Source organism: Danio rerio, chromosome 10, assembly GCF_049306965.1.
Source record: "Danio rerio strain Tuebingen ecotype United States chromosome 10, GRCz12tu, whole genome shotgun sequence".
In the NCBI taxonomy this organism is placed as follows: domain Eukaryota; kingdom Metazoa; phylum Chordata; class Actinopteri; order Cypriniformes; family Danionidae; genus Danio; species Danio rerio.
Window position 1 is genome coordinate 49888128 of NC_133185.1, and position 25552 is coordinate 49913679.

Sequence of the window (25552 nt, forward strand, 5' to 3'; positions counted from 1 at the left end):
GTTGAACTGAGAGAGTGTGTCTGAGCCTCGGACATTATCAGGAAGGCTATTCTCGAGTTTAGGAGCCATATATGAAAACGCTCGACCTCCTTTAGTCGACTTTGCCATCCTGGGTTGTGTTATGTGTGCTGTCCAGGTGAAATGTGTAATATATGGTGTGTGTTTTGGTGTGTAATGTATCTTGTGTGTTGTGTTCAGGTGGGTGAAGTTTGAGGAGAAGGTGGAGGAGGGTGGAGAGCGCTGGAGTAAGCCGCACGTCTCCACACTGTCTCTGCACAGCCTGTTTGAGCTGCGCACCTGCCTGCAGACCGGCTGCATCTTGTTGGACCTGGACGGATACTCACTGCCACAGATTGTTGGTCAGCACACATACACACCACTAAACACACACTCCACATTATTAGATCAGCAATAAATCAGAAATACCGGCTGTTTTAAAAGAAGTTACGCATGTATGACAGTGGAATAGTGCCACGTAAAAATAAATAAGTAAAAAATAAATTAATTATATATATATATATATATATATATAGGATTACCAGATTAAAGTCGTAATATTTCAAGAATAAAGTCAAGATATAATGAGAATAATAAAAATTAAGTATGATATATTAAATATTCTATTAATAATTAAAATATGACAGTAATTGTAAAATATTTTAAGAATAAAGTTTAAATATTATTAGAATCAAGTCGAAATTTTATAATATTGAAGTCAAAGTATTATGATTATAATATTGAAATATTATGAGAATACAATTGAATTATTACAAGAATAATGACGTAAATATTATGAGAATAAAGAAGAAATATTACAAGAATAACATCAAAATATTATGCAAATAACATCAAAATATTATGCAAATAATGTCAAAATATTCTGAAAAAACTTTATATTTTTATATTAAACTTTTAATATCTAGAAATAATACTAGACTATAGTTGAAATATTAGCATCAAGTCAAAATATTAAGTTTAAATATTACAAGAATATTAACAAAATGAAGTGAAAATATTATATTAAATAAATGTAATAAATATTGTAATTATTGTAAAAAATGTTATAAAAATCAAGATGAAATATTGTCAATTAAGTGCAAATAATAAGAGAATAAAGTTTAAATATTAAGAGAAAAAAATAGAAATATTACGAGAATAATGTTAAAATATTACGAGAATAAAATTTTAAATTATGATAATAAAGTTGAAATATTACAACAATAAAATTTAAATATTATGAGAATAAAGACACAATATTACGAGAACAAAGTTGAAATATTACAGGAACAAAGACACAATATTACGAGAATAGTTGAAATATTACAAAATTTTTAAAAAAATTTTACAAGATTAAAGTTGAAATATTACGAGAACAAAATTTAAATATTAAGAGAATAAAAACACAATATTACGAGAATAAAGTTGAAATATGACAAAAATAAAATAAAAATATTACGAGAATAAAGAAATAATATTATGAGAATAATGATGCAATATTACGAGAATAAAGATAAAATATTACGAGAATAAAATTTTAATATTATGAGAATAAAAAACAAATATGAGAATAAAATTTAAATATTACAAGAATAAAGTCGGAATATTCAGCGAATAAAGTCGAAATATTACAAGGATAGTTTAAATATTACAAAAATAAAGTTGAAATATTATCAGAATAAAATCAAACTATTACGAGAGTAAAGTAGAAATATTATGATAATAAAATTAAAATATTATGAGAATAAATAAGAAAATATTATGAAAATAAAGTTGAAATATTACGAGAATAAAATGAAACTATGACAAGAAGAAAGTCTAAATATTATGACAATAAAATTAAAATATTGCAAGAATAAATTTGAAAATATTACGAAAATAAAGTTGAAATATTACGAGAATAAAATCTATATATCATGAAAATAAAGTCAAAATATTAGGAGAATAACTCCGATTCCTCTGGACTATTGTAATATATCTGGTGTTTACCTCTGCTTATCAGATGACATGATTGAGAAGCAGGTTCAGGAGGGTCTCATCGCTCCAGAGATCCGGGAGAAGGTCAGTTTCGTGCTTTTGCGGAAACACCGTCACCAAACCAAGAAGCCGATCCATCGCTCGCTGGCGGACATCGGGAAGCCCAGTCCATCCAGTGAGTGTCTGCAGGAGAATCCTCAACATTCCCACAATTCCTTTATCTTTCTCTTTATCTTGCCTTTTCTAATCATTTCTCATGCACTTCTTCGTCTGGAGTTTTCTTAGGGGCTGGGCGATTAGATAACTTTAAATCTCAATATAATTTAATAAGTAAAATTGACTAATACAACGATTTCAGATGATAGATTAAATGTTTAAAATGTTGTTGTTTTCTTAATGGCATGCACAGATGAATTATTCATTGTGAAACTAGCAATGTGAGCTAACAAAGTCAACATGGTTAGTTTTGATTTGATGTGTACTTTAATGCTAAACAAAAGAAGTGTAAATTCGAGACTTCATGCGGACTTTAAACAATTTTTCAGTTTATTTTAAAATAAAATGGTGCCAGTGTTGGACAAGTTACCTCAAAAAAAAGGATTTCATTACTAATTACATTATTAAAATTGTATTTAAATTACATTTTTAAATATTATGTTTGAAAGGAAACTCAGTAAATCAATGCATAACAGCGCTACATATAAATCTCAACTCTGCATAGACGATAGAAATTAAACTCAATAATGACTTAAACAGGACATTATAGCTTTAATAAAAATGTAACACTTTAATAAAATAAACATTATATCTATCAACACACAAAATATTTCAAAGGAATGACACAATATTTCATACAGAGCAAATATTGACATGAATTTCTGCCTCATTCATTGTGTCTCAAGCTACTCTGCTTCTCTTGACTAATTGATCTAGAAATGTTGATTTTATGTATTTAAATGAGTGCATTATAAGTAACTGTATCTGAATGACCTGAAAATGAAACGGTACCTTTTTCAGTGGGGTCATCTAATTACAGTAACGGGTTAGTTTGTTAATATTTACAATTATGTAATAATTATGGTGCACATCGCCCAGCCCTATGCTCTGTCCTGTTTTCTGTCTCTCTGATGTGTTTCTCTGCTGTGCTGTGGGTCTGCATCAGACCGCAGTCCGAGTCCCAGCCCGAGTGCCCGCTCTGGGTCGGGTTTTCACCGCTCCACAGAAGACCTGCGGGCGCGCCAGAGCGCCGGCCTCGGGAAACTGCGTGAGTCTGCGCTTCAGTTTCCACGCTTCACCCACATCTCAGTCCAAGTCTGCTCTATTGTCAATTCTGCCACATGTAGAGACAAACAGAGGATCGAAATGACATTAGTCTCAGACCTCAGGTGCATACAGATAACAACAACACTACAAGAGGAATGTAAAAATACCAATGATGTGAGCTGAGTTTACCCTTTTTACAAGATGTAAAAAAGTCTTTTGTGTCTCCAGAATTGTAGCTGTTTTGCGCCTGTGCCTTTAAATGCAAATGAGCTGGTTCTCCCCGCCCACTTTAAGTAGGTTTCCTAAGGGAATTGCAGCTGTTTTGCGCCTGTGCCTTTAAATGCAAATGAGCTGGTTCTCCCCGCCCACTTTAAGTAGGTTTCCTGAGGGAATTGTAGCTGTTTTGCACCTGTGCCTTTAAATGCAAATGAGCTGGTTCTCCCCGCCCACTTTAAGTAGGTTTCCTGAGGGAATTGTAGCTGTTTTGCACATGTGCCTTTAAATGCAAATGAGCTGGTTCTCCCCGCCCCCTTTAAGTAGGTTTCCTGAGGGAATTGTAGCTGTTTTGCACATGTGCCTTTAAATGCAAATGAGCTGGTTCTCCCCGCCCACTGTAGGTAGGTTTTCTGGGGGAATTTTAGCTGTTTTTTACCTGTGCCTTTAAATGCAAATGAGCTGGTTCTCCCCGCCCACTTTAAGTAGGTTTCCTGAGGGAATTGTAGCTGTTTTGCACATGTGCCTTTAAATGCAAATGAGCTGGTTCTCCCCGCCCACTCTACATATGTTTCCTGAGGGAATTGTAGCTGTTTTACACCTGTGCCTTTAAATGCAAATGAGCTGGTTCTCCCCGCCCCCTTTAAGTAGGTTTCCTGAGGGAATTGTAGCTGTTTTGCACCTGTGCCTTTAAATGCAAATGAGCTGGTTCTCCCCGCCCACTCTACATATGTTTCCTGAGGGAATTGTAGCTGTTTTACACCTGTGCCTTTAAATGCAAATGAGCTGTTTCTCCCCGCCCATTCTTCGGGCAGATGTCACAGATACTCCAGTGAGTCTGAATCATGAAGTTTCCCGGTGGTTAATTGATGCAGTGTAGTTGCACAAGCAGCTGAGCAGCATTTCTGCCATTGTTCTGAGGATTAGAGATTATCAGAAAGCTCTTGACTTCGGTTTTCCGCTCTTGCTTGCTTGATTTGCTTCTGGAATCTGGGTACATTAGGCCAGAAAAACAACACTTTTTTCCCCTTGTCTTTGAAGAAGATAGCGCTTCCAGCTTCCAGCTTAGTTGATCAGTTCCCCTATAGCGCATGTGTTTGGACTGGAAACCGGAGCACCCGGAGGAAATCTAAGCCAACACGGGGAGAACATGCAAACTCCACACTGAAACATTATTATAACAATTATTCCTGTTGTACCGTATAGCCGTAGTCAACGTGACCCCAAAACCTAAGTACGTACTGAACCGTGACAACATACTAACCATGCTAGAAGGGTTTGAGCAACACGTGTAACATTAAACATGTCAGGCTAGCAAAATGTTGACCATGTTATCAGCATGATAATCAATGTTGAGTTGCACATCAGGTTTTTATTATGTTTCTGTTTAGATTTACAGTGCTCAGCATATACGAGTTCACCCCTCACCAATCAAATAGGAAGCTTTACAATATTATATATGTGTGCATATACTTTAGTTTAGTCAGTACTGAAGCCAACTGTAGACCTAATCTAACAAAATAACTTTAAATAATGCTTCTAAATAATTTTTAAATATTTAATTATAAACTTTCAAAAATAGCAAAAATCAAGAGAAACAGAAATATTTGCAATTTTGTTGAAATGTTATTTATTTTGCAACATTTAGCTTGAATTTAATTGTTTTATCTTTCTATTTCTAAATATGTTTGGTGACTAAAATATTATTTTAATAAATATATCTGTTTAATAAATCTGTTTTGTTTAAATGCACCAAAATACACTGAGAAATGGAGGAAAATATTCATCTTCAAAATGGGCTGTAATGTTTGTTTGTTTTTTTAAATAAAAACTTCCCAGGTTCTGCAGGTTGCAGTGTCCTGAACTTTGCCAATTTAAGCCAATCTTAAGCCATTTGTAATCGATTGTTTTGGTTCAATTTGTAATTTTCCCAACCAGTACAGAGGCCAGGGCATCAGAGTGAGTGCTCCGACTTGGCCCCCCTGGTCCAAATGGGCTGTACTTAATCTTGCTGAGCACTGTATTGTTATTTCCTTTCATTTAGTAATTTTATTACTTGTATTAGTTTAAGTTTGGTTCAAATTTAGCATCAGGTTTGACTTTATTCCAGCTCTATGAACAGTTTAATTCAGTAAATAATCAGTGTTTGATCTGTTTTCCAGATCCTTCTCAGTGCCGCAGTATGAATGATATTTCCGTCACACCCAGCAGTGACCAGGTAGAGTTTTATATCAGTATTGTTTATTATGTCATTTTAATTACATTTTATATTTATCATTTTTTTATATTTTAAATTTATTTCAATTTTGTAAATTTACTTACATATATTTTTAATTAAATGTATTATTTTTTACAGTATCTTTTCTTTCACATAAACACTGAAATACATTTATTTATTTATTTATTTATTTATGTATTTTATTACATTTTATAAACCTATATGTTTTTTTTTATTTAATTAATTAATTTATATTTTTATTTTTTCATATATTTGTTAATATTTATTTTTTTAATTTGTATTTTATTTTTTTATTTTTTATATTTAAAGTTTTATTTAATGAATTCTTATTTATTTTTAAATATATTTTTTAAAATTATATATTGCTGTAATTTTGATTTTAATAATTTTGTATTTTTCCATTTGTTTATATTTTTTATTTATTTAAATTTTGTAAATGTATTTACATGTATATTAAATACATTTTTGATGAACACTGAACACATGAACACTGAAGTACATACATTTATTTATTATTTATTATTTAAATTTAATTACATTTTATAAAATTATATATTTTTGTTTATTTATTTATTTATTTATTTTTATTTATTTATACATTTAATTTAATTATATATATTTTTGATTATATTTATTTTATTTTTATGTTGTATTTTATCTTAATTTATTAATATAAAAAATGAATTTAATGTTTTTTTATTTATTCAATTTCAATAAACAAAACGTATTTATAAATCTTTATTTATACATTTAATTTAAATTATTATTTAGATTTTTAGTTTGATTATATTTATTTTATTGTTTTTTATGTAGTATTTTTATATAAAAATATTTTAATGTATTTTTATTTATTTAATTTTAATTACATTTTATACAATTATATTTTTTATTTATACATTTAATCAACTTATATTTTTTTATTTTTGATTATATTTTATTTACATTTTTTCATTTGTATTTTATTTTTACATTTATTCATATTTAAAATTTTAATTGAATGTATTTTTATTATTTAATTTTAATTACATTATATAAAAGTATATTATTTTTAGGTTTTTATTTATTTATATATTTAATTTCTTTTATATTCATGATTTTATTTTTATTTTTTCAATTTATGTATTTTAATTTATTTTAATTTTGTAAATTTTTAAAAATGTATTTATTTTTATACTTTTTTAAAATGAGCACATTGAAACACATCAATGTAATTGTTATTAATTAAATTTTTAATTGCATTTTATAAATTATGTATTTTTTATTTATACAAATAATTTGTTTTATATATATATATTTGTTTATATTTATTTTTATTGTATGTGTGTGTGTGTGTGTGTGTGTATGTGTGTGTGCATATATTTATATATATTATATATCTATATTTATATATTGATTTATTTATATATATTTTTTATTTATTTATTTTAATTCATTTTTTAATTATATACATTTAATTGAATAGTTTTTTACCCATATGAACACACTGAAATACATAAATGCATTTATAAATGTATTTCCTCACACCATGAGCCAAATTAGTCCTATTATTCAGGGTGTAAATTCTCTAGGTCATTCGCATGTTTACTGTGGCGGAGTTTTTGTGGATCAATGAACCAACATGAACCAAAACATGAAATGCACAATAAAGCTGTTATGTTTGCCGAGGTATTTAGAGGCGATTGAGAGGCTTTAGTGCAGGCGCTGCAACTCACTAGACTTCAAAGTGACCCAATTCTGAGTCCACTTTAATGAGTTTTTCTGCTTAAATGACACCCAGGGCTCATTTTCAGGAGCTCACTTCAGTTATACCCTACAGGAGGCTAAATTACAGCTGATAGGGGTCAAAATCATGATAATAAAAAAACACAATAACTTTTAATAATTAAAAAAACACAATAACTTTTCTCTACTACAATGTCTAAAAATTTGATGACGACATAAAAGACTCATAGTTTGGATAAAAATATGAACTAATTACTAATGTACTTATTTAAAATGAATTAATTAATGATTAAATAAACAAAAATCATGACTTAATACATAAATTAATTAATAGATGATTGAATGAGTAATTAATCGAAGGAAAAAGGGTCGAGTAAATGAGTAAGTAAACGATTGAATGAGTAAAAGAATGAATGAATGAAGAAGTAAGTAATTGACTGATTGAGTGAATGAATAGATAAGTAAATGATTGAATGAATAATGATTGATTAAATGTTTGAATGAATGAATGAATGAGTAAATGATTAAATAATTAATGATTGAATAAATGAATGAATTAATGAATGAATGAGTAAATGATTAAATAATTAATGATTGAATAAATGAATGAATTAATGAATGAATGAGTAAATGATTGAATGAATAATGATTGAGTTGATGTTTGAATGAATGAGTAAATGATTAAATGAATGAATGAATGATTGAGTAAATTATTGAATGAGTAAATTATTGAGTGAATGAGTAAATGACTGAATGAATGATTGAGTAAATGATTGAATTAATGAATGAATGATTGGGTAAGTGATTAAAATAATGAATGAATGATTAAATGATTGAACGAATGAGTAAATGATTAATTATTGATTGAGTAAATGGTTGAATGAATGATTGATTGAATGTTTGAGTAAAGAATGAATGAATGAATGAATGAATGAATGAATGAATGAATGAATAAGTAAAGATTGAATGAATAATTAAGTGGATTAATGAGTACATTATTGGATGAATGATTGAATGAATGAGTGAATAAATCATTGAATGAATGATCAATTGAGTAAATGATTGAATGAATGAATGAATGAATGAATAAATGAGTACATCATTAAATGAATAAATAAATGAAAAATGATTGAGTAAACGATTGATTGATTGATTGATTGAGTAAATTATTTAATAAATTATTGAATAAAGAAATTAATAATTAAGTAAATGATTGAATGAATGAATGTATAAGTAAATAGTTAAATGAATAAATAAATTATTGCGTAAAGGAACGAATAATTGAGTAAATGATTCAATAAATGATTGATTGAGTGAATGAGTAAATGATTGATTAAATGAATCAATAAATTATTGAATGAAGGAATGAATAATTTTGTAAATGATTGATAGATTGAATGATTGAATAAATTTTTGTGTGAAGGAATGAATAATTTAGTAAATGATTGATAGATTGAATGAATGAATAAATTATTGTGTGAAGGAATGAATAATTTAGTAAATGATTGATTGACTGAATGAATGAATTAATAAATTATTGCATGAAGGAATGAATAATTGAGTGAAAGATTCAATAAATGATTGATTAAGTGAATGAATGAATAAATTGTTGAATGAATGATGCCTTAAACCTAAATTGGATAAACAACCCATTTAAAAAATTCAGAATTGAAAAGCATTAATTTTATTGCATGAGCATCGTCAAACCAAGTGGCAGATATTAGCAGGAAAATATTTTAGCTACCATTTTATAAAAGACATTTGTTGAGTTGAAAATGAAGCTGGATGAACTTCAACTCTGGCATCATTACAAAATCAACGTTATCTTAAAGAAAAGGCCTTAGCGTTAAACACAAAAATCTGCTTCTGAAAGAGACCTGCGTGTCTGAATACATCATCGAGGCTGTTTCATTATTAATAATTGATCTGACAGAAAAGCCGAACAGCTTCAGGACAGGAGAAAGCAGCTTGTTTATCGGTGGCAGAAAGTGAGTTGACTCTGAAAGCGGCATTAAAAGATTAAAAGGCGATTCTGAGCATAAGCACAGGCCACTCCATATCCACGTGTTCTCTGAAGCCTCATAGCTGTGTGTTTACGTAACTTTATCGATCCGCCATTGGAAAAAATGAGACGTTTCCATCACACGTCAGAGATTGATCACAGAGTTGATGTTGGTGTCATGAGAGCGGCTGGAAACTTCATGAGCTGTGCGTCTTATAAAAGGAACAGTTCACAAAAGGATAAAGATGACCCCATTATTGACTCCCCCTCACGCCATCGTGTGTGTATATGACTTTATTGTCTGTCAAACAAACACATTCAGAGTAGTTGTACATTTTCTTGGCTCTTTCATGCTGCACAGGGGTGGTTTTGGGTAGTGACTTTGCAAAACCACATAAATCCATTGTACAACTAGCACATATGGCGCCAGGGGGGTATCCCTCGTCTTAAAACTAGGGTTGGGTATCGTTTTTTTTTTTTCCGATAACAGTGCTAAATCGATACTTTTAAAACAGTACAGGTGCTAAAACGGTTTTTTAGCCACAAAATTAATCGACAAAAAAATATATATATATATCATTATAATTGAACAATATAAATATATATTTATATTAGGTTTAAAGTAAACATCTATTCAGATTTTCATTTCATTTCATTTTTTTTTTATTTGAATTGCATTAATATATTTCTTTTGATCATTTGTTTGTTAGCATAAATACAAGATTTGCATTATGCTGTTAACATTACATTAGCTAACCAGTGGAAAGGCTGTCATCAAAATCAGCAAACACCTTTTTTTTTTGAGGCTTGTGACTGCTTTTACATGGACGTCAGTAATCGAATGATTTGCCTTAATCTGAATGAGACAATAATATGAAGCTGCTTTTTGAATGTTACATTCATGATTCCCAGTGACATGTTATAGCACATAGATCCATCAACTTCACTGCGTCACCAGCCTATAAATGTTTCCTCCGCAGTTTGTGTCTGTGGTCCTTCAAGATAATCAAAAATCACTGTTTACGTGGTAGATTCTTGATCAGTCAGAGCAGGGGTTTTCAAACTTTTTCAGCTGAGGGCCCCTTTGTGTAGGGCGAATTCTTTTGGGGACCCCCCAAAAATAAAAATGACGCCAAAAAACAAACAAAAAAAAACTCAAATTAACAACTGTACTTAAATTTTTTTTTTATTGTATTATTTAATACATTTATATTATTATATATTATTCAATAAATGTATATTATTCATTTTCTGGATTAATTTTTGTAAGATGTTAGTTGAGTTGACATGGTTTCAGTGCTTCAATCTATTGATCAAATCTTCAAGCGCAGTGTTCATTGTGGTCTGCTCTCACTGGATTCCATCAAGACATATTTTGTGTACGAGTCGTCACTTTACACAGTTTTTTATGCCATATTTATGCTTTTTTTCTGCCTATGCACAGCTAGACTCTTCTGTATTTACCCTTACAGCTGAGAGTCTAAATGTATCTAAAGATTTAAAGCTTTGAAGTTTTAAAGAGTTTTGTCATTCATCAGCCTGTTAATGGTTAACAGTTAACTCTACTGTTGTAACTAGCAATACTACAATAGAGGCTGTAGTGGTTCAGTGTGTTTTGTTTGTTTTTATTCCTTTTTTTGTGCACATCATAATTTACTCGACTCGATTAGGTCGACAATCCTGACTTACACTGATAAAAAATAATTTCCTAAATGCGATCTAGAATTGGGTATTCAAGTTCAAAGAGCCACAAGTTTTACTTTGCATAATTTTAGAAGCTTTGCTGACTTTAAAATGTGCATACCAGTGTGTTCTATTAATAATACTGAACATTACATTTAAATTAGTTACACAAATAAATATGGGGAAAAGTGGATTAACATCTTGAAAAAATGCATTTACATTCAGAGTATTAAAGTTTGATCAGATATGTTGAGCTCCATTAAATACAGAGCACTAATATGTTTTAATATTTAATAATTAATTAGCTCTATAATATAACACAAACAGATACATTATAATTCTTATAGGTTATAGGGGTTTTACTCAGGGTGTATACAATTTAGTTTTTTTAATCATTATGAACCAATGTAAGAGGTCCACTGCAGAGCTCATCCAGCTGTCATTAGTGTAACAGGAGTGAAACTCTGAGCACTCGCTGATGTGATGACAGCTCCATTCATTGTTATTGCAGCACTTTTTGCTTTACAATTTTAATATGTTTGTTTGCCATGCTGCAAAGAGGACCGTCTGATATTTGTACAATGCAAAGTGTAAAGCCTATCGCACTGTGGACGAGGTGCAATGTTGTGCCGTGTCTTTAAAATGCTATTTGTTCCCTATGAGTGAAGCCTGCGCAGAGAGGCGCACTCCGCAGCACCCAGCTGATCGCTTACTTATCAACGCAAGCCATATACAGGGAAGTGCTTTCAGCCACCGATAATGTTCTTATTGATCATGTATTTTAACTGAAATATTGTCAGTTAAATAGACCTAAGCATTCATTTAGTTGCTTAGCGTAAAAGAGATAAGCACCCGGCCAGAAGCGCTTGTTCAATAAAAGTCCCCGTGCACAGAGGCACGGCGCGGCACTTCTTTTCCTGTGTCACGAAAGTGTAAACTGCATTTAAATTACATAAGCATAAAGCTTAATTTTTGCAGTACTTTTGAGCTCAAATTATAAAGAAATACATTAACCTTCAGAAAGATGCGGGACACAAAATTCATCCATGTGGGCCCATTGATTACCCCTCATCTAAAATTTCTTTGCGGCCCTCCTAGCGCCACCTGGCGGCCCCCCAGGGTGCCGCGGGCACGGTGGCCCAGTGGTTAGCACTGTTGCCTCACAGCAAGAACGTCACTGGTTCTAGTCATTGCCAAGCCAGCCGACCTTTCTGTGTGGAGGTAACACGTTCTCCCCGTGCTCATGTGGGTTTCCTCCCACCGTCCAAAAACATGCAGCCTAAGTTAATTGACTAATCCACATCAGCACCATAGACATGCTCCTAGTCAGTAGTTATCTCTCAAGAGCGATCACTATCTGCTCATTAGCTACTACAGCAGGGGAGTTCTCCAGATCTACCTGAGCTCAAACTCCCCTCTCGCCTTACAAACAGGAGGTAGCCCTGGGCTCGAGGATCTTATGAGCTCAGGGCTCTCTCCCGGGACAGCATGATGAACAGGGTTTATAATCAATCAATCAGCTAAGTGTGAACTCCTGAAATGTAATTAAATGTGGTATTTTCATGTCGTGTTTCTACAGGTGGTTTGTCAAGCCCACTCACTCAAAATAAAATTCAAATGTGTGACTGTAGTGTTATTTCTCCCTCCAGCTGAAGAATAAGTTCATGAAGAAGATCCCCAGAGATGCAGAGGCGTCCAATGTGCTCATCGGAGAGGTGGATTTCCTAGACAAGCCTTTCGTGGCGTTTGTTCGTCTGGCTCAAGCCGCTACACTAGGAGGCCTTACTGAAGTGCCAGTGCCAACCAGGTGAACATGTAAAACCATATTCATTCATTTTCTTGTCGGCTTAGTCCCTTTATTAAACCAGGGTCACCACAGCGGAATGAACCGCCAACTTATCTAGCAAGTTTTTACGCAGCGGATGCCCTTCCAGCCGCAACCCATATCTGGGAAACATCCACACACACTCATTCACACACACACTCATACATTACGGACAATTTAGCCTACCCAATTCACCTGTACTGCATGTGTTTGGACTGTGGGGGAAACCGGAGCACCCGGAAGAAAACCCACGCGAACGCAGGGAGAACATGCAAACCTCACACAAAAAATGACAACTGAGCTGAGGATCGAACCAGCAACCTTTTTGCTGTGAAGCAACAGCACTACCTACTGCGCCACTAACTCACCCTGTAAAACCATATGAAAAAAATTATTGATTACAAACTACTAGGGATTAAGGGTGGAGCCGAACCCGAATACGGTATTCGGAAAGGCACGAATAGCGTGTTTTTACGAATACTTCATTCGAACAAATACTTGAAAAATTATTTGTATTCGGGAGCAAGAAAAACACTATATCAAAAAGCAGCGTTTCCTCATAGCGTTTCCTCATGAGACCACAGTGCATGCCCGCGTGAGTGAGAGAGAGAGAGAGAGACAGAGAGAGAGAGAGGTTGAATAATACTTTAATTTATCAATTGCTTACATTGCCAATTAAAAAAACATATCAGATATATTCAAAAACATACAAAATTTAAAAATTTAACACCAAGAGATCATCATGTACAACACATAGAGCCTCATTAATACACCAGCATTCATGGAACCCAGCTACATTATTTGTTAAGTTGTAATACGCAAATTCAATTTTTATTCTCGCTGTCACCAAATACAGAAACATAACTTCAGGATCAGTTGCCATCAAACCCATACCTTTATTTTTCCTAGTTTTCCATATTGCTAATTTTGCTGTACCTAATAAATAATTCAATAAACATACTTTCCTTCTTTTTATAAACCTATATTTCAATCCACCTATAAATAGTTTATCTGAGAAATCTTCTTCAAACCTCTGAAACCATATTCTAAGTAATTCAAACAAATTACCTAGTCTTTTACATTTTAAAAACAAGTGCTCTAAATCTTCTCCCTCGTCACAAAACCAACACTGCCCACCCACTGCTGGATTTAGGTGTGCCACATGTCTGTTTGTAGCTATGGCTCCATGAATAATCCTCCACTGTAGATCAGCAGTTCGTTTTTCTACAGGGAGTTTATACAAGGTCCTCCACCTGTCTCTTACAAGGAAATCTGGATCCAACAATCCTCTCCATTTTGAAACTTTTTGTCTCCTTAGTGACTTTTGGTGTACTACTTTCACTGTTGCATAGTATAGTGCTTTTTTTGAAGTATTATCTAGATTATGGAGTTGAGGAGTCTCCAAATTTAATATTGAGTCCGTGGTTTCTTCTTGATTCTCATCACAAATTTGCAAAGAAATGCCAATCCTTGGAAAATCTTTAGTGTCACTCCAGTCTGATAACTTTTCACTTGTTATGATTTTTCCATAAAAGTTTTGTAATGCCGCAGTAATTTCTGTTAAAAATTGTCCCGCAAGTCTTTTTGATTTTAAACCAGTCACTTCCATAATGGTTTCCACAGATTTCCATGTCTTATTATTCATTAGGTGTCCCAGCTTCACAATCCCCTTCTTTAGCATACAAACTTGTACACTTACTGAGGATAAAAGTCTAGTTTGAATCATGCTATTAAAAAACAAAGGTTCTTCAGGAGCCCAGTGTATGAAATTGTCTTTGTCTCTTTCCACCTTTAAAACATTACGCCACACACAAAACATCTTCTGATAAAAACTTGAAATTGTAGACAAATCCATATCTTCCAATCTCATTAAAAACAGGTGTTTATCTAATCCAAGTCCACCTGCCCTTTGTAAAATGGCACATGTTGTGGGTGTCCATAACAACTCTTTGTGATAAAGAAATCTTTTTACTGCTTGTAGCCTAAAAGCTTGAATGCGAGATTTAACATCCACTAGTCCATGACCTCCCTCGCACACTGGTAAAAAAATGACTGATGCCCGGACCCAGTGTTCACCACTCCAAAAAAAATTGACCAGCTTCCTTTGTATTTCACATATAATATCTTCCGGTGGATCCAAAACTATACATCTGTGCCACAGTGTAGAGGCTACCAGATTATTGGCAACTAAAACTCTCCCCCTGTATGACAACTGTGGTAATAGCGGTTCCCATTTAGACAATCGGGCAGATACCTTATCCAGCATACCCTCCCAATTCTTCATTCGATATTTATCACTACCAATAAAAACTCCTAAAACTTTAATCCCATCCTTACCCCATTTTAAACCCCCTGGTAACTTTGGATATCCCACCTCATTCCACTGACCCATAATATACCCCTCACTTTTCTCCCAATTTACTTTGGCTGAAGATGCTTTTTCATAAGTTCTAATATTCTTATTTAAACTTCTAATGTCTTCCTGCCCGGTGATAAATACTGTGATATCGTCTGCATAAGCAGATAAGACCTGTTTTACAATTTCACCTCCATTTTTATATACAACACCATTTAAATCTTTCCTAAGTTTGAGTAAAAGAGGTTCAATCATTAGACTATATAGCTGTCCAGACAATGGGCAGCCTTGTCTGATTCCTCTTCCAATAGGTACTTGTGCACTCAAAGCCCCACCAGCCTTAACCATTATAAATACATTTGAATACAACAGTTTTATATATGATAAAAATTCTTCACCAAACCCAAAGTTTTTTAAAACATTAAAAAGATAGCCATGGTCCACTCTATCGAAAGCTTTTTCTTGATCTAATGATAAAACACCAAGATCCTTACTTGTAAGATGACTAAAATCAACTACATCTCGTAACATAAAAATGTTGTCATTAATTGACCTATCTGGGACACAATATGTTTGATCATTCTCAATCAGGAATTGTAAACAATGCATAATTCTATTTGCTAGACATTTTGACAAAATTTTGTAGTCCAAACATAATAATGACACAGGTCTCCAGTTTTTCAATAAACATAAATCCCCTTTTTTTGGTAACAATGAGAGAACTGCACGTCGACAACTCAAAGGAAGCAACTTTTCTTTAAAACAGCTTAAAAATACTTCATATAAATCCATTCCGATTTCATTCCAAAATTGTCGATAAAATTCAACCGGCAGTCCATCTATTCCCGGAGACCGTCCATTAGACAATTGCTGCATTGCCTCAGTTCTTTGAAAGTAATATCTCTGTCCAACAACTTTTTTTGTTCATCTGGTAATCTTGGCAAGTTCTCGAGTAGTTCTTCCGCACTTTTAATGTCACATGGTTCCTTACTATATAATGTTCTATAAAAATCAACAGCCATCTTTCGTATTTCCAATGTATCAGAAGTAATAGTCCCATTTTCCCGGCGCAGATGATGTATCTGTTTCTGTTGAGCACTTTTTTTTTCTAAGTTGAAAAAGTAAGAACTGGGAGCATCCATGTCTTTAATGGAACAAAATTTTGCTCTTATCATTGCTCCTTTTGCCCGTTCATACAAGAAAGATCCAAGTTCTGCTTTTTTCTTTTTCAAAAAGTCTTTCTGCACATTTCCAGGATTATCCATAAGTTCTTTTTCAAGCTGCACAATGTCTTTTTCCAGTCTTTGTATTGTTGTCTTAATTTGTAAGGAAGAGTTTAAAGTATAGTTCTGGCAAAAAACTCTTATCTGTGCTTTGCCCACCTCCCACCATTGACTAAGGCTTTCAAAAGAATCCTTTTTCATTTTCCATTCATTCCAAAATAATATAAATCTCTCACAAAACAAAACATCTTGTAGTAATTTTGTATTAAAATGCCAATAATATGCACATCTTGACGTTTTTGTCATATTAAGTTCTAAACCAATCATATGATGATCCGAAAAAGCAGTAGGGGAAATAAAAGCCTTTATAACCCTGTTGTTCCATATTTGTCCCACATAAAAACGATCCAATCTTGCACCATGTACCATATTATCTGTCACTTTAACCCATGTATACTGTCTTTCCTCTTTATTTCTTAATCTCCATATGTCTACTAACCCATTTTTCTTCATTATTCTGGATAAAACTAAACTAGATTGATTATGAGGTTCTTCACCATTTCTATCAACAGTAAAATCTGTTGTACAGTTCCAATCTCCACCTAAAACAATACAAACACCTTCTTCTACTCCTTTTAAAAACTCATTTAATTTCATAAAAAAACTCACCCTTTCCGACCCATTATTTGGGGCATAAACATTAATAAAACCAAACAAAAAGCCTTCAATTTCTATTTTTGTATACAAGATCCTACCTTTTTCAATTTCTTTTACTAATAATATATTAGCATTTAAATTTTTGGAAATTAATATTGCAACTCCTGCACTATTATTTGATCCATGACTCAAAAAAAGTTTTCCACCCCACCACATATCCCATTCTATTTCGTTATCACAATCAGAATGTGTTTCCTGTAAAAAGGCAACATTAATCTTTTTTAATTCTAGAAATTCTGAAATCACTGCCAACTTTTTCCTATCTCTACCCCCATTAATATTTAAGGAGCCTACCCTCAATTGCTCCATAAATAAATGAAAAAAAAGACAGGACAGAAACAGAGCCAGAAACCAAAAAAAGATAGACACCCTGTGCAGCCTATACATTTTTTACTTCTTTAATTTACGAGGTTTTCCTTTGCGCAGTTTTGTTAAATGCTTTCTCAACCGAAATCTCTTCTGCTTACTCAACTCATCAAGGCTTACTGTTTTCTGAAGCAACACAACCGAAGCAATAAATTTATCCACATCTGGGAAAAAATCCTCAACCTCAATCACTTTTCCAAAAGTTTCATCTAGAAAATCATTTATTTCCTGTAATGTATACAATTCTCCCATAACCTGGGGACCAAAATCTGAAATATCTGAACAAGCATCATCATCCATAGTCTCATTGTCATTATTCATTTCAAGACCTTGTGAATTTTCAAGTTGTTGCTCAATTTCTTTTTCTTCAGTCATTGTCTCTACACCTGCTCCACTACTTTCTGCCACAATCTCGTCATCATCATCATCATCATCGTGTCTCGCTATTTCTTCGACTGTATTGTTCTGGTTTATGGAAACCACAGGCCCGTCATCAGTTCTAACACTACCACTGTTACTATCAGCAACATCACCATCATGCGTTTCATTCACAACTCGGGGTTGTTCCTCCACTACATTTGTGTTAATATCACGGTCTCTGTCAACAGAATGCTGTTCTATATTTTCATCAGCCTGCACTTTATGAGGGCATTTGGCTTTTTTGTGTCCTAAATCTCCGCATTCAAAACACTTTAAACTTCCAGTGCTAGCGTACAGCAAAAAAGATTTCCCTTCATGCCACAGTCTAAATGAAACGTTCAGCTCTGGTTCATTCAGGAACATAAAAACTTGCCGTCTGAATGATAACACGTGCTTTAAAGCCTCATTTTTGCATCCAAGAGAAATCATTCTAATTGGACTAGCCAACTTTCCATAACTTACAAGAGCTCGTTCAATTTCAGCATTCTTTATGAACGGTGGCACGTTTGATATCGTTACACGCGTTGTCGGCGTGACAAGCGGTGAAACAGTGATATAAGCGCCACTTACCTCAACACCCGTGCTTATCAAGTGATTCACCAAGTTTTCTTCCTTCACAAAAATAACGATTGCCTTATTCATGCGGGATGCAGAGCAGATATTTTCATATCCTATTTGCTCTCCGGCTGCCAACAGTACATCCTCCACGGTCACTCCAGGTTCAGCCATACACCTGACACCGTGGCGGAGAGATAGAGACGCCGCGCCCTCCGCAGGTGAGGAGGCCATCTCTTCTCTTCTCCGCCACACCAAAACTACAAACAATAACTTTTTACTTACGTCTTCAATCCACTTTACTTTCGTTTATCACTTTAATAAGAAAAAAAAAGAAAGAAAAGGGGGGAAAATCAGACGCCCTCTCACCGTGTTCACCCTCGCACGCACCCGTACACTCCCAGCATGCACCGAGAGAGAGAGAGAGAGAGAGAGAGAGAGAGAGAGAGAGAGAGAGAGAGACACACACACACACACACACGCTCAGTGCAAAACGCGCCAAAGCCCGAAACTGAAAGCGAGACGTGACTTTTAAGGGGTTGTTTCATATGGATTTATTAACCATTCTTACTGTTCAGTGAACACAAACTGCTGTAGTTTATTAAAGACGCAAACCTCTCACTGCACGTCAGCTGCGCGCCTTCAGCAGACCTCCTCATTCCTGCAGCACGAGAGCTTTATGATTGTTTATGCGCGCCAAAAGTGGCGGATCTGTCCGGTAAAATATCTGACTGCGTGTCCCCGCATCCCTAAGGACTGTTTGGCGAAATATTTGACTGCATGTCACTGCATAACAAACGACTGAAAGGATATAACTAGAGAAATCTCCACTGTGCTACTGGGTGAAAGCGTATGGCAAGCTGTTTTAGCATTTAAACCTTGTTCAGACTATCCATAAATATATTTAGAGATATCTCTAATTATATTTTGACTTGTCATAATTATAATTCGACTAGTCAGATTGGAAATATCTGCAAATATATTATGACTAGTCATATTCCTCCATTGACTTCCATTGAAAAATATTTGCAGATATTTAAATAAACAAACAAACAAACTTTGTGTCTGTTTTGTGGCAGGCAGATGACAATAGCAGGGCTGTATCTTTTAGTATTACATAGAATACTTTTGTTCTGCCAGATCTCCCAGGCAGGGTTTTATTTAGATTTATTTAGTTAATATTAGTTTTTGGAATTATGTCTATTGGAAAGAAGTTCTTTCAGAAGAAGAACAGTTTTTTGAAGTATTATTTGTTTTTATTCTGTCTATTCAGTGTCCTTCAACAAGAACGGTGGTGGTGGGGTTCATAATATTCACAATGGTATTTTATTAGTTGTTGGTTTAACCATGGATGAGATAATGGCTTCTATGTTATTTTCTTTTCAATGACATTTCTTATCACATGTTCAAAAACAACAGCCAATATTGCATATCTATAATTTATATTATGGGTATAATTAAACAATACTTTCACTATAACGTAAATTAGAAGTGCAATAGAAAAAATATATATTTTTGCGCCATTTTGAATTTTACTCGAATACAAATACAAATACAAATACAAATACAAATACAAATACTTTTCCCCCCTCAACAAATACAAATACAAATACTTTTCCCCCCTCAACAAATACAAATACAAATACCGGCTGCTCCGCACATCCCTACTAGGGATGTAACGGTATCAGAATTTCACGGTACGGTAATACCTCTGTATGAATGTCACGGTACGGTATTTATTAAATCATTTACAGGGAAAACAAAACTTATGAAAATACTCCAAAAAAGTGCCAAAAGTGTCAATGACATACAAATTAGTCATCTATCTGTAAGCTTTAAAACAGGAACTTCAATTTTAATAACAAAAAAATATTAAACCATGTAAAAAAATAAAGATCAATTTAGTAGTGTTGAAAACTCATCACATTCAACATTTAATCACTCACTCACTTAGATAGAGATGGGTTTAAAGGAAAATTATCATATAACTATAATCTGGTAAAAGCTGGTATCTCTGGGTATTTACAATGTCCCCTGCAACAGAAAAAACCCTCTCATTTGGGACTGAGGATTCTGGGACAGGAGAGATATGACTTGGCCCAGGTTGACAGCAGTGGGTAACGCTGTGCATTGTCTTTCCCCCACTTGAGAGGACAAACCATGAGTGAGATAGAGGTCTCTTTGCGGTACACGTCAATGTCTGCATCAATCTGAACAGTGTGCTGTGTTTCTGCAGTCCCCATGACTGTTATTAGTCGTATTCCCCGACTTGCAGGCACGTGCACACATAGGGCTCAACCTGTGCAGTGCACATGCCCTTTTTAGTCTTGGATAGAAAATGCCCTTCCAAAATGATCAAAAGTGCCCCCGTGACGCGACACACCCTCCGTCCCGCCCTTCAGTAGGCGCGCGACAACACCGCTTTTGAGTATGCGCTCTCAACCCCCCCTCCCCGCTTTACAGTACGCGCGCGTCAACACCAGCTTTAGGTTCGATCATTTCCAGCTCTTTTTCATCCCCGCTTCTAGCAGCACACTCCATTTCCGCATTAGACCGCAAAAGATGATGGCCACGCCTCGGCTGATGGGAATTGTAGTTTTTCGCTACCTCCCGTTCGCTTCATTCGCCTGAGCAAATTTTCTCAGAAGACCTATAGTTTTACCGAGTCATGCGACTACGGTAATATCGAAAAAAATTAATATTGCAGTATGACGGTATTTACAATACCGTTACATCCCTACAAACTACATAATAAAAGTGTAGTTGTGTAGTTGGATTTTATAATCTAATTTGAATCCTAAACAGATCAGCCATGTTTTATCCACCGATTTGTATGCACATTTTGGAATATTGCATAAAACATGATTAATAGAAATGCCAATATTTGCATAAATTTGCATACACAATAAGAAAAGAAGAATCAGCCTTCCTGGGAAAGTCTATGCCATGGTACTGGAGAGGAGGATCTGGCTGATGGTTGAACCTAGGATCCAGGAGGAAAAACGCAGTTTTCGTCCGGCCTATGGTACACTGGACCAGCTCTACACCCTCACCAGGGTGCTCGAGGGCTCATGGGAGTATGCCGAACTAGTCCACATGTGTTTTGTGGACTTGAAGGCTTTCGAAGGGTGGTAGGGCGCAGCCGTTCAGACAGGGTGAGGGGCTCTGACACCCGGGAGGAGGTCAGAGTAGAGCCGCTGCTCCTCCACATTGAGAGAAGTCAGCTGAGGTGGCTCTGGCATCTGTTTTGGATGCCTAACAAGAGAGGTGTTCCAGGCATGTCCCCCCGGGAGGAGGCTTCGGGGAATACCCAGGACTTGCTGGAGGGACTATGTCTCTCGGCTGGCCTGGGAACGCCTTGCCTCCGGGTTTCCTCCACAGTCCAAACACATGCGGTATTGGGGAATTGATGAACTAAACTGGCCGTTGGGTATGAATGTGTGTGTGAATGTGAGAGTGTATGGGTGTTTCCCAGCACTGGGTTGCGGCTGGAAGGGCATCCGCTGCGTATAACATATGCTGGAATAGTTGGTGGTTCATTCCTCTGTGGCGACTTCTGAAATAGAGACTATGCCGAAGGAAAACGAATGAATGAATGAATGACTATTCCTATTTGATAATGATTTGTTAACCAAATTATAACAAGCTGTTTACATTTCATTTATTGTGTTTCAGCAATACAGTTCTAACATTTATAATGTGTTTGGAAATGATCCTCTGAATTTAAATACATTTTAATGCATTTTTGTGTTGTGGTGTATTTTGCAGGTTTCTCTTTGTGCTCCTCGGTCCCAGCGGCAAAACCAAGTCCTACAATGAGATCGGTCGGGCAATGGCCACGCTCATGGTGGACGACGTAAGAGAAAATTGCAGCACTTCTGTAGACCGCTCAGTTTAGGCTTCATAGCTGTATTTATGAGCAGGGGTGCGTTCTTCATATGTGGATATCTTAGCTAAATTTGCACATATAGAAATCTGATATATCAAAATATCTAGTTAACATGACATGTTACAGTATAAGTCCATGTTTAGATTTCACATATATATAAAAAAAATGTCATATGTGCAACATGTATTTTGAAATAATGCAGAAATGTCTGCTTGTATAGTTTTTTTCAACCACTAGAATGACAAATATGTATGTTCATATATGTTATAATATATTATATAAATATTATGTAAATACAATAAACATATTTTATAACATATAAAGGTATAGCTAACATATATTCAAATGTGACATTCCATTGGTTAGAAAAATTGTGCATATATATATATATATATGCATTCAGAAAGTATTGTTAGCACTTCACTTTTTCCACATTTGTTTATGTTACAGCCTTATTCCAAATTAAATTAAATTAATTTATTTCCTCATTATTCTATATGCAATCCCCTATAATGACAGTGTGAGCTCTAGATGGAGCTCAGGTTCATTCTGTCTCCACTGATCATTCTTGAGATGTTTCAGCAGCTTCATTGGAGTTCACCTGTGCTCAATTCAGCTGATGGACATGATCTGAAAAGGCTACACCTGTCTATATAAGGGCGCAGGGTTGACAGTGCATGACAAAGCACAAACCAAGCATGAAGACAAAGGAACTGTCTGTAGACCTCAGAGACAGGATTGTCTGGAGGCACAAGGCTGGGGAAGGTGACAGAAACATTTCTGCTGCTCTGAAAGCTCCAATGAGCACAGCGGCCTCCATCATCCGTAAGTGGAAGATGTTTAACCACCAGAACTCTTCCTAGAGCTGGCCGGCCATCTACGCTGAGTGATCGGGGGAGAAGGGCCTTAGTCAGGGAGGTGATCAATAACCCGATGGTCACTCTGTCTGAGCTCAAGCGCTCTTCTGTGGAGAGAGAAGAACCTTACAGAAGGACAACCATCTCAATCCACCAATCAGGCATCTGTATGGTAGAGCGGCCAGACGGAAGACACTCCCCGCCAAAAGGCATTTAATCCAATTTGGAATAAGGCTGTAACATAACAAATGTGGAAAAAGTGCTATCAATACTTTCCGAGTGCGCTGTATATGTGTAAATGCAATATTTAAAAAATGTCTGATTGCACCTTTTAGATACAAACGTGTACTTTGAAAAGACTTAGTTCAGTTTCTGAGAGTGTGTGATGATAGCACAGCCAATATAATCAGCAAGAGTTTTATTTGTAAAAGAATAAATAAACAATCCACAGAAGTCATGCTCACAGCTATTATACAGGTGATGCAGCACAGGAGAGAAACACTCAAATATCACAATGCTTTTTTGATGCAAAATGAATGTAAACAGCCAGTCATGCTATAACCATAACCTGGATTACTGTCACATAGAAAACGTAAAAGATTGCTAAATACTATACTCACACATAAAAAAAAAGTTTAATGCCTGTAGAAACATGGAAAGTTATTGCGAATCATTTTAAAACCGTTTCATTTGCTACAAATTTTAGGTCATTTTGTTCACGTGACTGGTAATTGAATGTTACTCAGTTGATGTCTCAATTTCAGCCAATCACTGCATTGGTAATTATTATTTTGAGAATGGATAGATCCTCCTTTCACAACAAACATGAGCACATTTAGTAATTTCAGATTAATCCATCCTGGTATTTTAATCTGACTCGGGAACTTGAAAAACCAAATTATCCAGATATCACTTATCAGGATTAAAAGATCGAGGATCTGCTGAATCATCTCAGATTATTTAAGCGAGTTATAAAGGATGGGCCGCAGCTGTGTGTGTGTGTTTTTTATCTTCAGCTGTTCAGTGACGTGGCCTATAAAGCCAGAGATCGAGAGGATTTAATCGCCGGGATCGATGAGTTCCTGGATGAGGTGATCGTTCTTCCTCCGGGCGAATGGGACCCCAAGATCCGCATCGAACCCCCCAAAAAACTGCCTTCAGCAGAGATGAGGTACCAGAGCAGCTAGTGTGTGTGTGTGATAATACTCATGAGCCTGGCCAGAGTGCTGTTTTTCTTTTAGGTTATTGATTGCTTTATTCATAAATAAATGTTAAGATTTAATGTCATTATCTTTAAAAAATCTTTACACAGACATCCTGTCAAGAGTGAGCTCCTCCACAATGTCGTCTGTAGCTTAAAGGGCACCTTTTATGCACAAATCCCTTTTATAAGGTGTTTAAACACAGTTGTGTGTCAGCAGTGTGTGAATATCTCCAGCCTCTGCTGGTCAACATGACTTAATTGGATTTGTTATAATCAGACTTGATGAATGAAACACTGTGATTGACATTCTCGCTTTGTACGTGTCATCAGAAGGGGAAAGCCCCGCCTACTATTGCCCATCTCTCCATCTCATTAGCATCTCCAGCAGCCCTGAGTGAGAAGCAGCCGTCTGTCCATTCGCCATTAGAGTGTTTGAGCTGCTGAAGATGATGTCAGCATAGACTAAGAGGATTATAGATGTGGAGTTCTAGATGAACAGTGACAGGAGCCACATAGACTGACAGCACACTCTCACACTGACAACATCGCTTTATTTCTAACATTTAAAAAGTGAAAAAGCATAATCGGTCCCCTTTAAAAGCACAACACAACAGATACGCAGTTTATTAGCCCTCAGAGAGCGATTGACGTTTGCTGAGCTGGTTTTGTTGTGTTGTTTTCTGCAGGAAGTCTGTGTTTTCTCTGAATGAGCTCGGGCAGCCGAATGGAAACGCCGGCGGAGGATCAGCGTCTGCAGAAGATGAGGAGATGCCGGCTCCGCATGAGCTGGGAGAGGAGCTGAAGTTCACCGGCCGGTACATCAACACTACACCTGCTGATGTACACCGCTAGCATCAGCATAACAGCAGCTCTGCAGACTCTTGACATTATTTACACTGTTTGCAGAGTGTTTGTAGAGCGTTACGGATGCAATGGCTCCAAAACAAGAAGGTTTCTAGGAAGGGTGTTTGGATATAACTCAGTTTTTTGACCAAAAAAATGTTATTATTCTTCATTCATTCACTTGCTATAAATTAGAACTGA

At 35.1% G+C, this 25552-nt stretch overlaps 2 protein-coding genes across 11 annotated transcripts in view; both read left to right on the top strand.

Moving 5' to 3' along the window:
- Positions 1–25552, top strand: part of myo18b (myosin XVIIIB) — a 673005-nt gene that overhangs the window by 421820 nt on the left and 225633 nt on the right. The gene's annotated exons all lie outside the window — the stretch shown is intronic.
- Positions 1–25552, top strand: part of slc4a5b (solute carrier family 4 member 5b) — a 132470-nt gene that overhangs the window by 75557 nt on the left and 31361 nt on the right. For 5 of the 10 annotated variants that reach the window (XM_073915217.1, XM_073915221.1, XM_073915223.1 and 2 more), the window contains 8 exons: positions 199–359; positions 2000–2149; positions 3137–3238; positions 5613–5668; positions 12746–12903; positions 22327–22414; positions 24321–24475; positions 25195–25323. In XM_073915217.1, the coding sequence (XP_073771318.1) occupies positions 199–359; positions 2000–2149; positions 3137–3238; positions 5613–5668; positions 12746–12903; positions 22327–22414; positions 24321–24475; positions 25195–25323 (999 nt within the window). The remainder of the gene's footprint in view (positions 1–198; positions 360–1999; positions 2150–3136; positions 3239–5612; positions 5669–12745; positions 12904–22326; positions 22415–24320; positions 24476–25194; positions 25324–25552) is intronic. The other 5 variants (XM_073915218.1, XM_073915220.1, XM_073915222.1 and 2 more) reach the window with 1 other exon arrangement.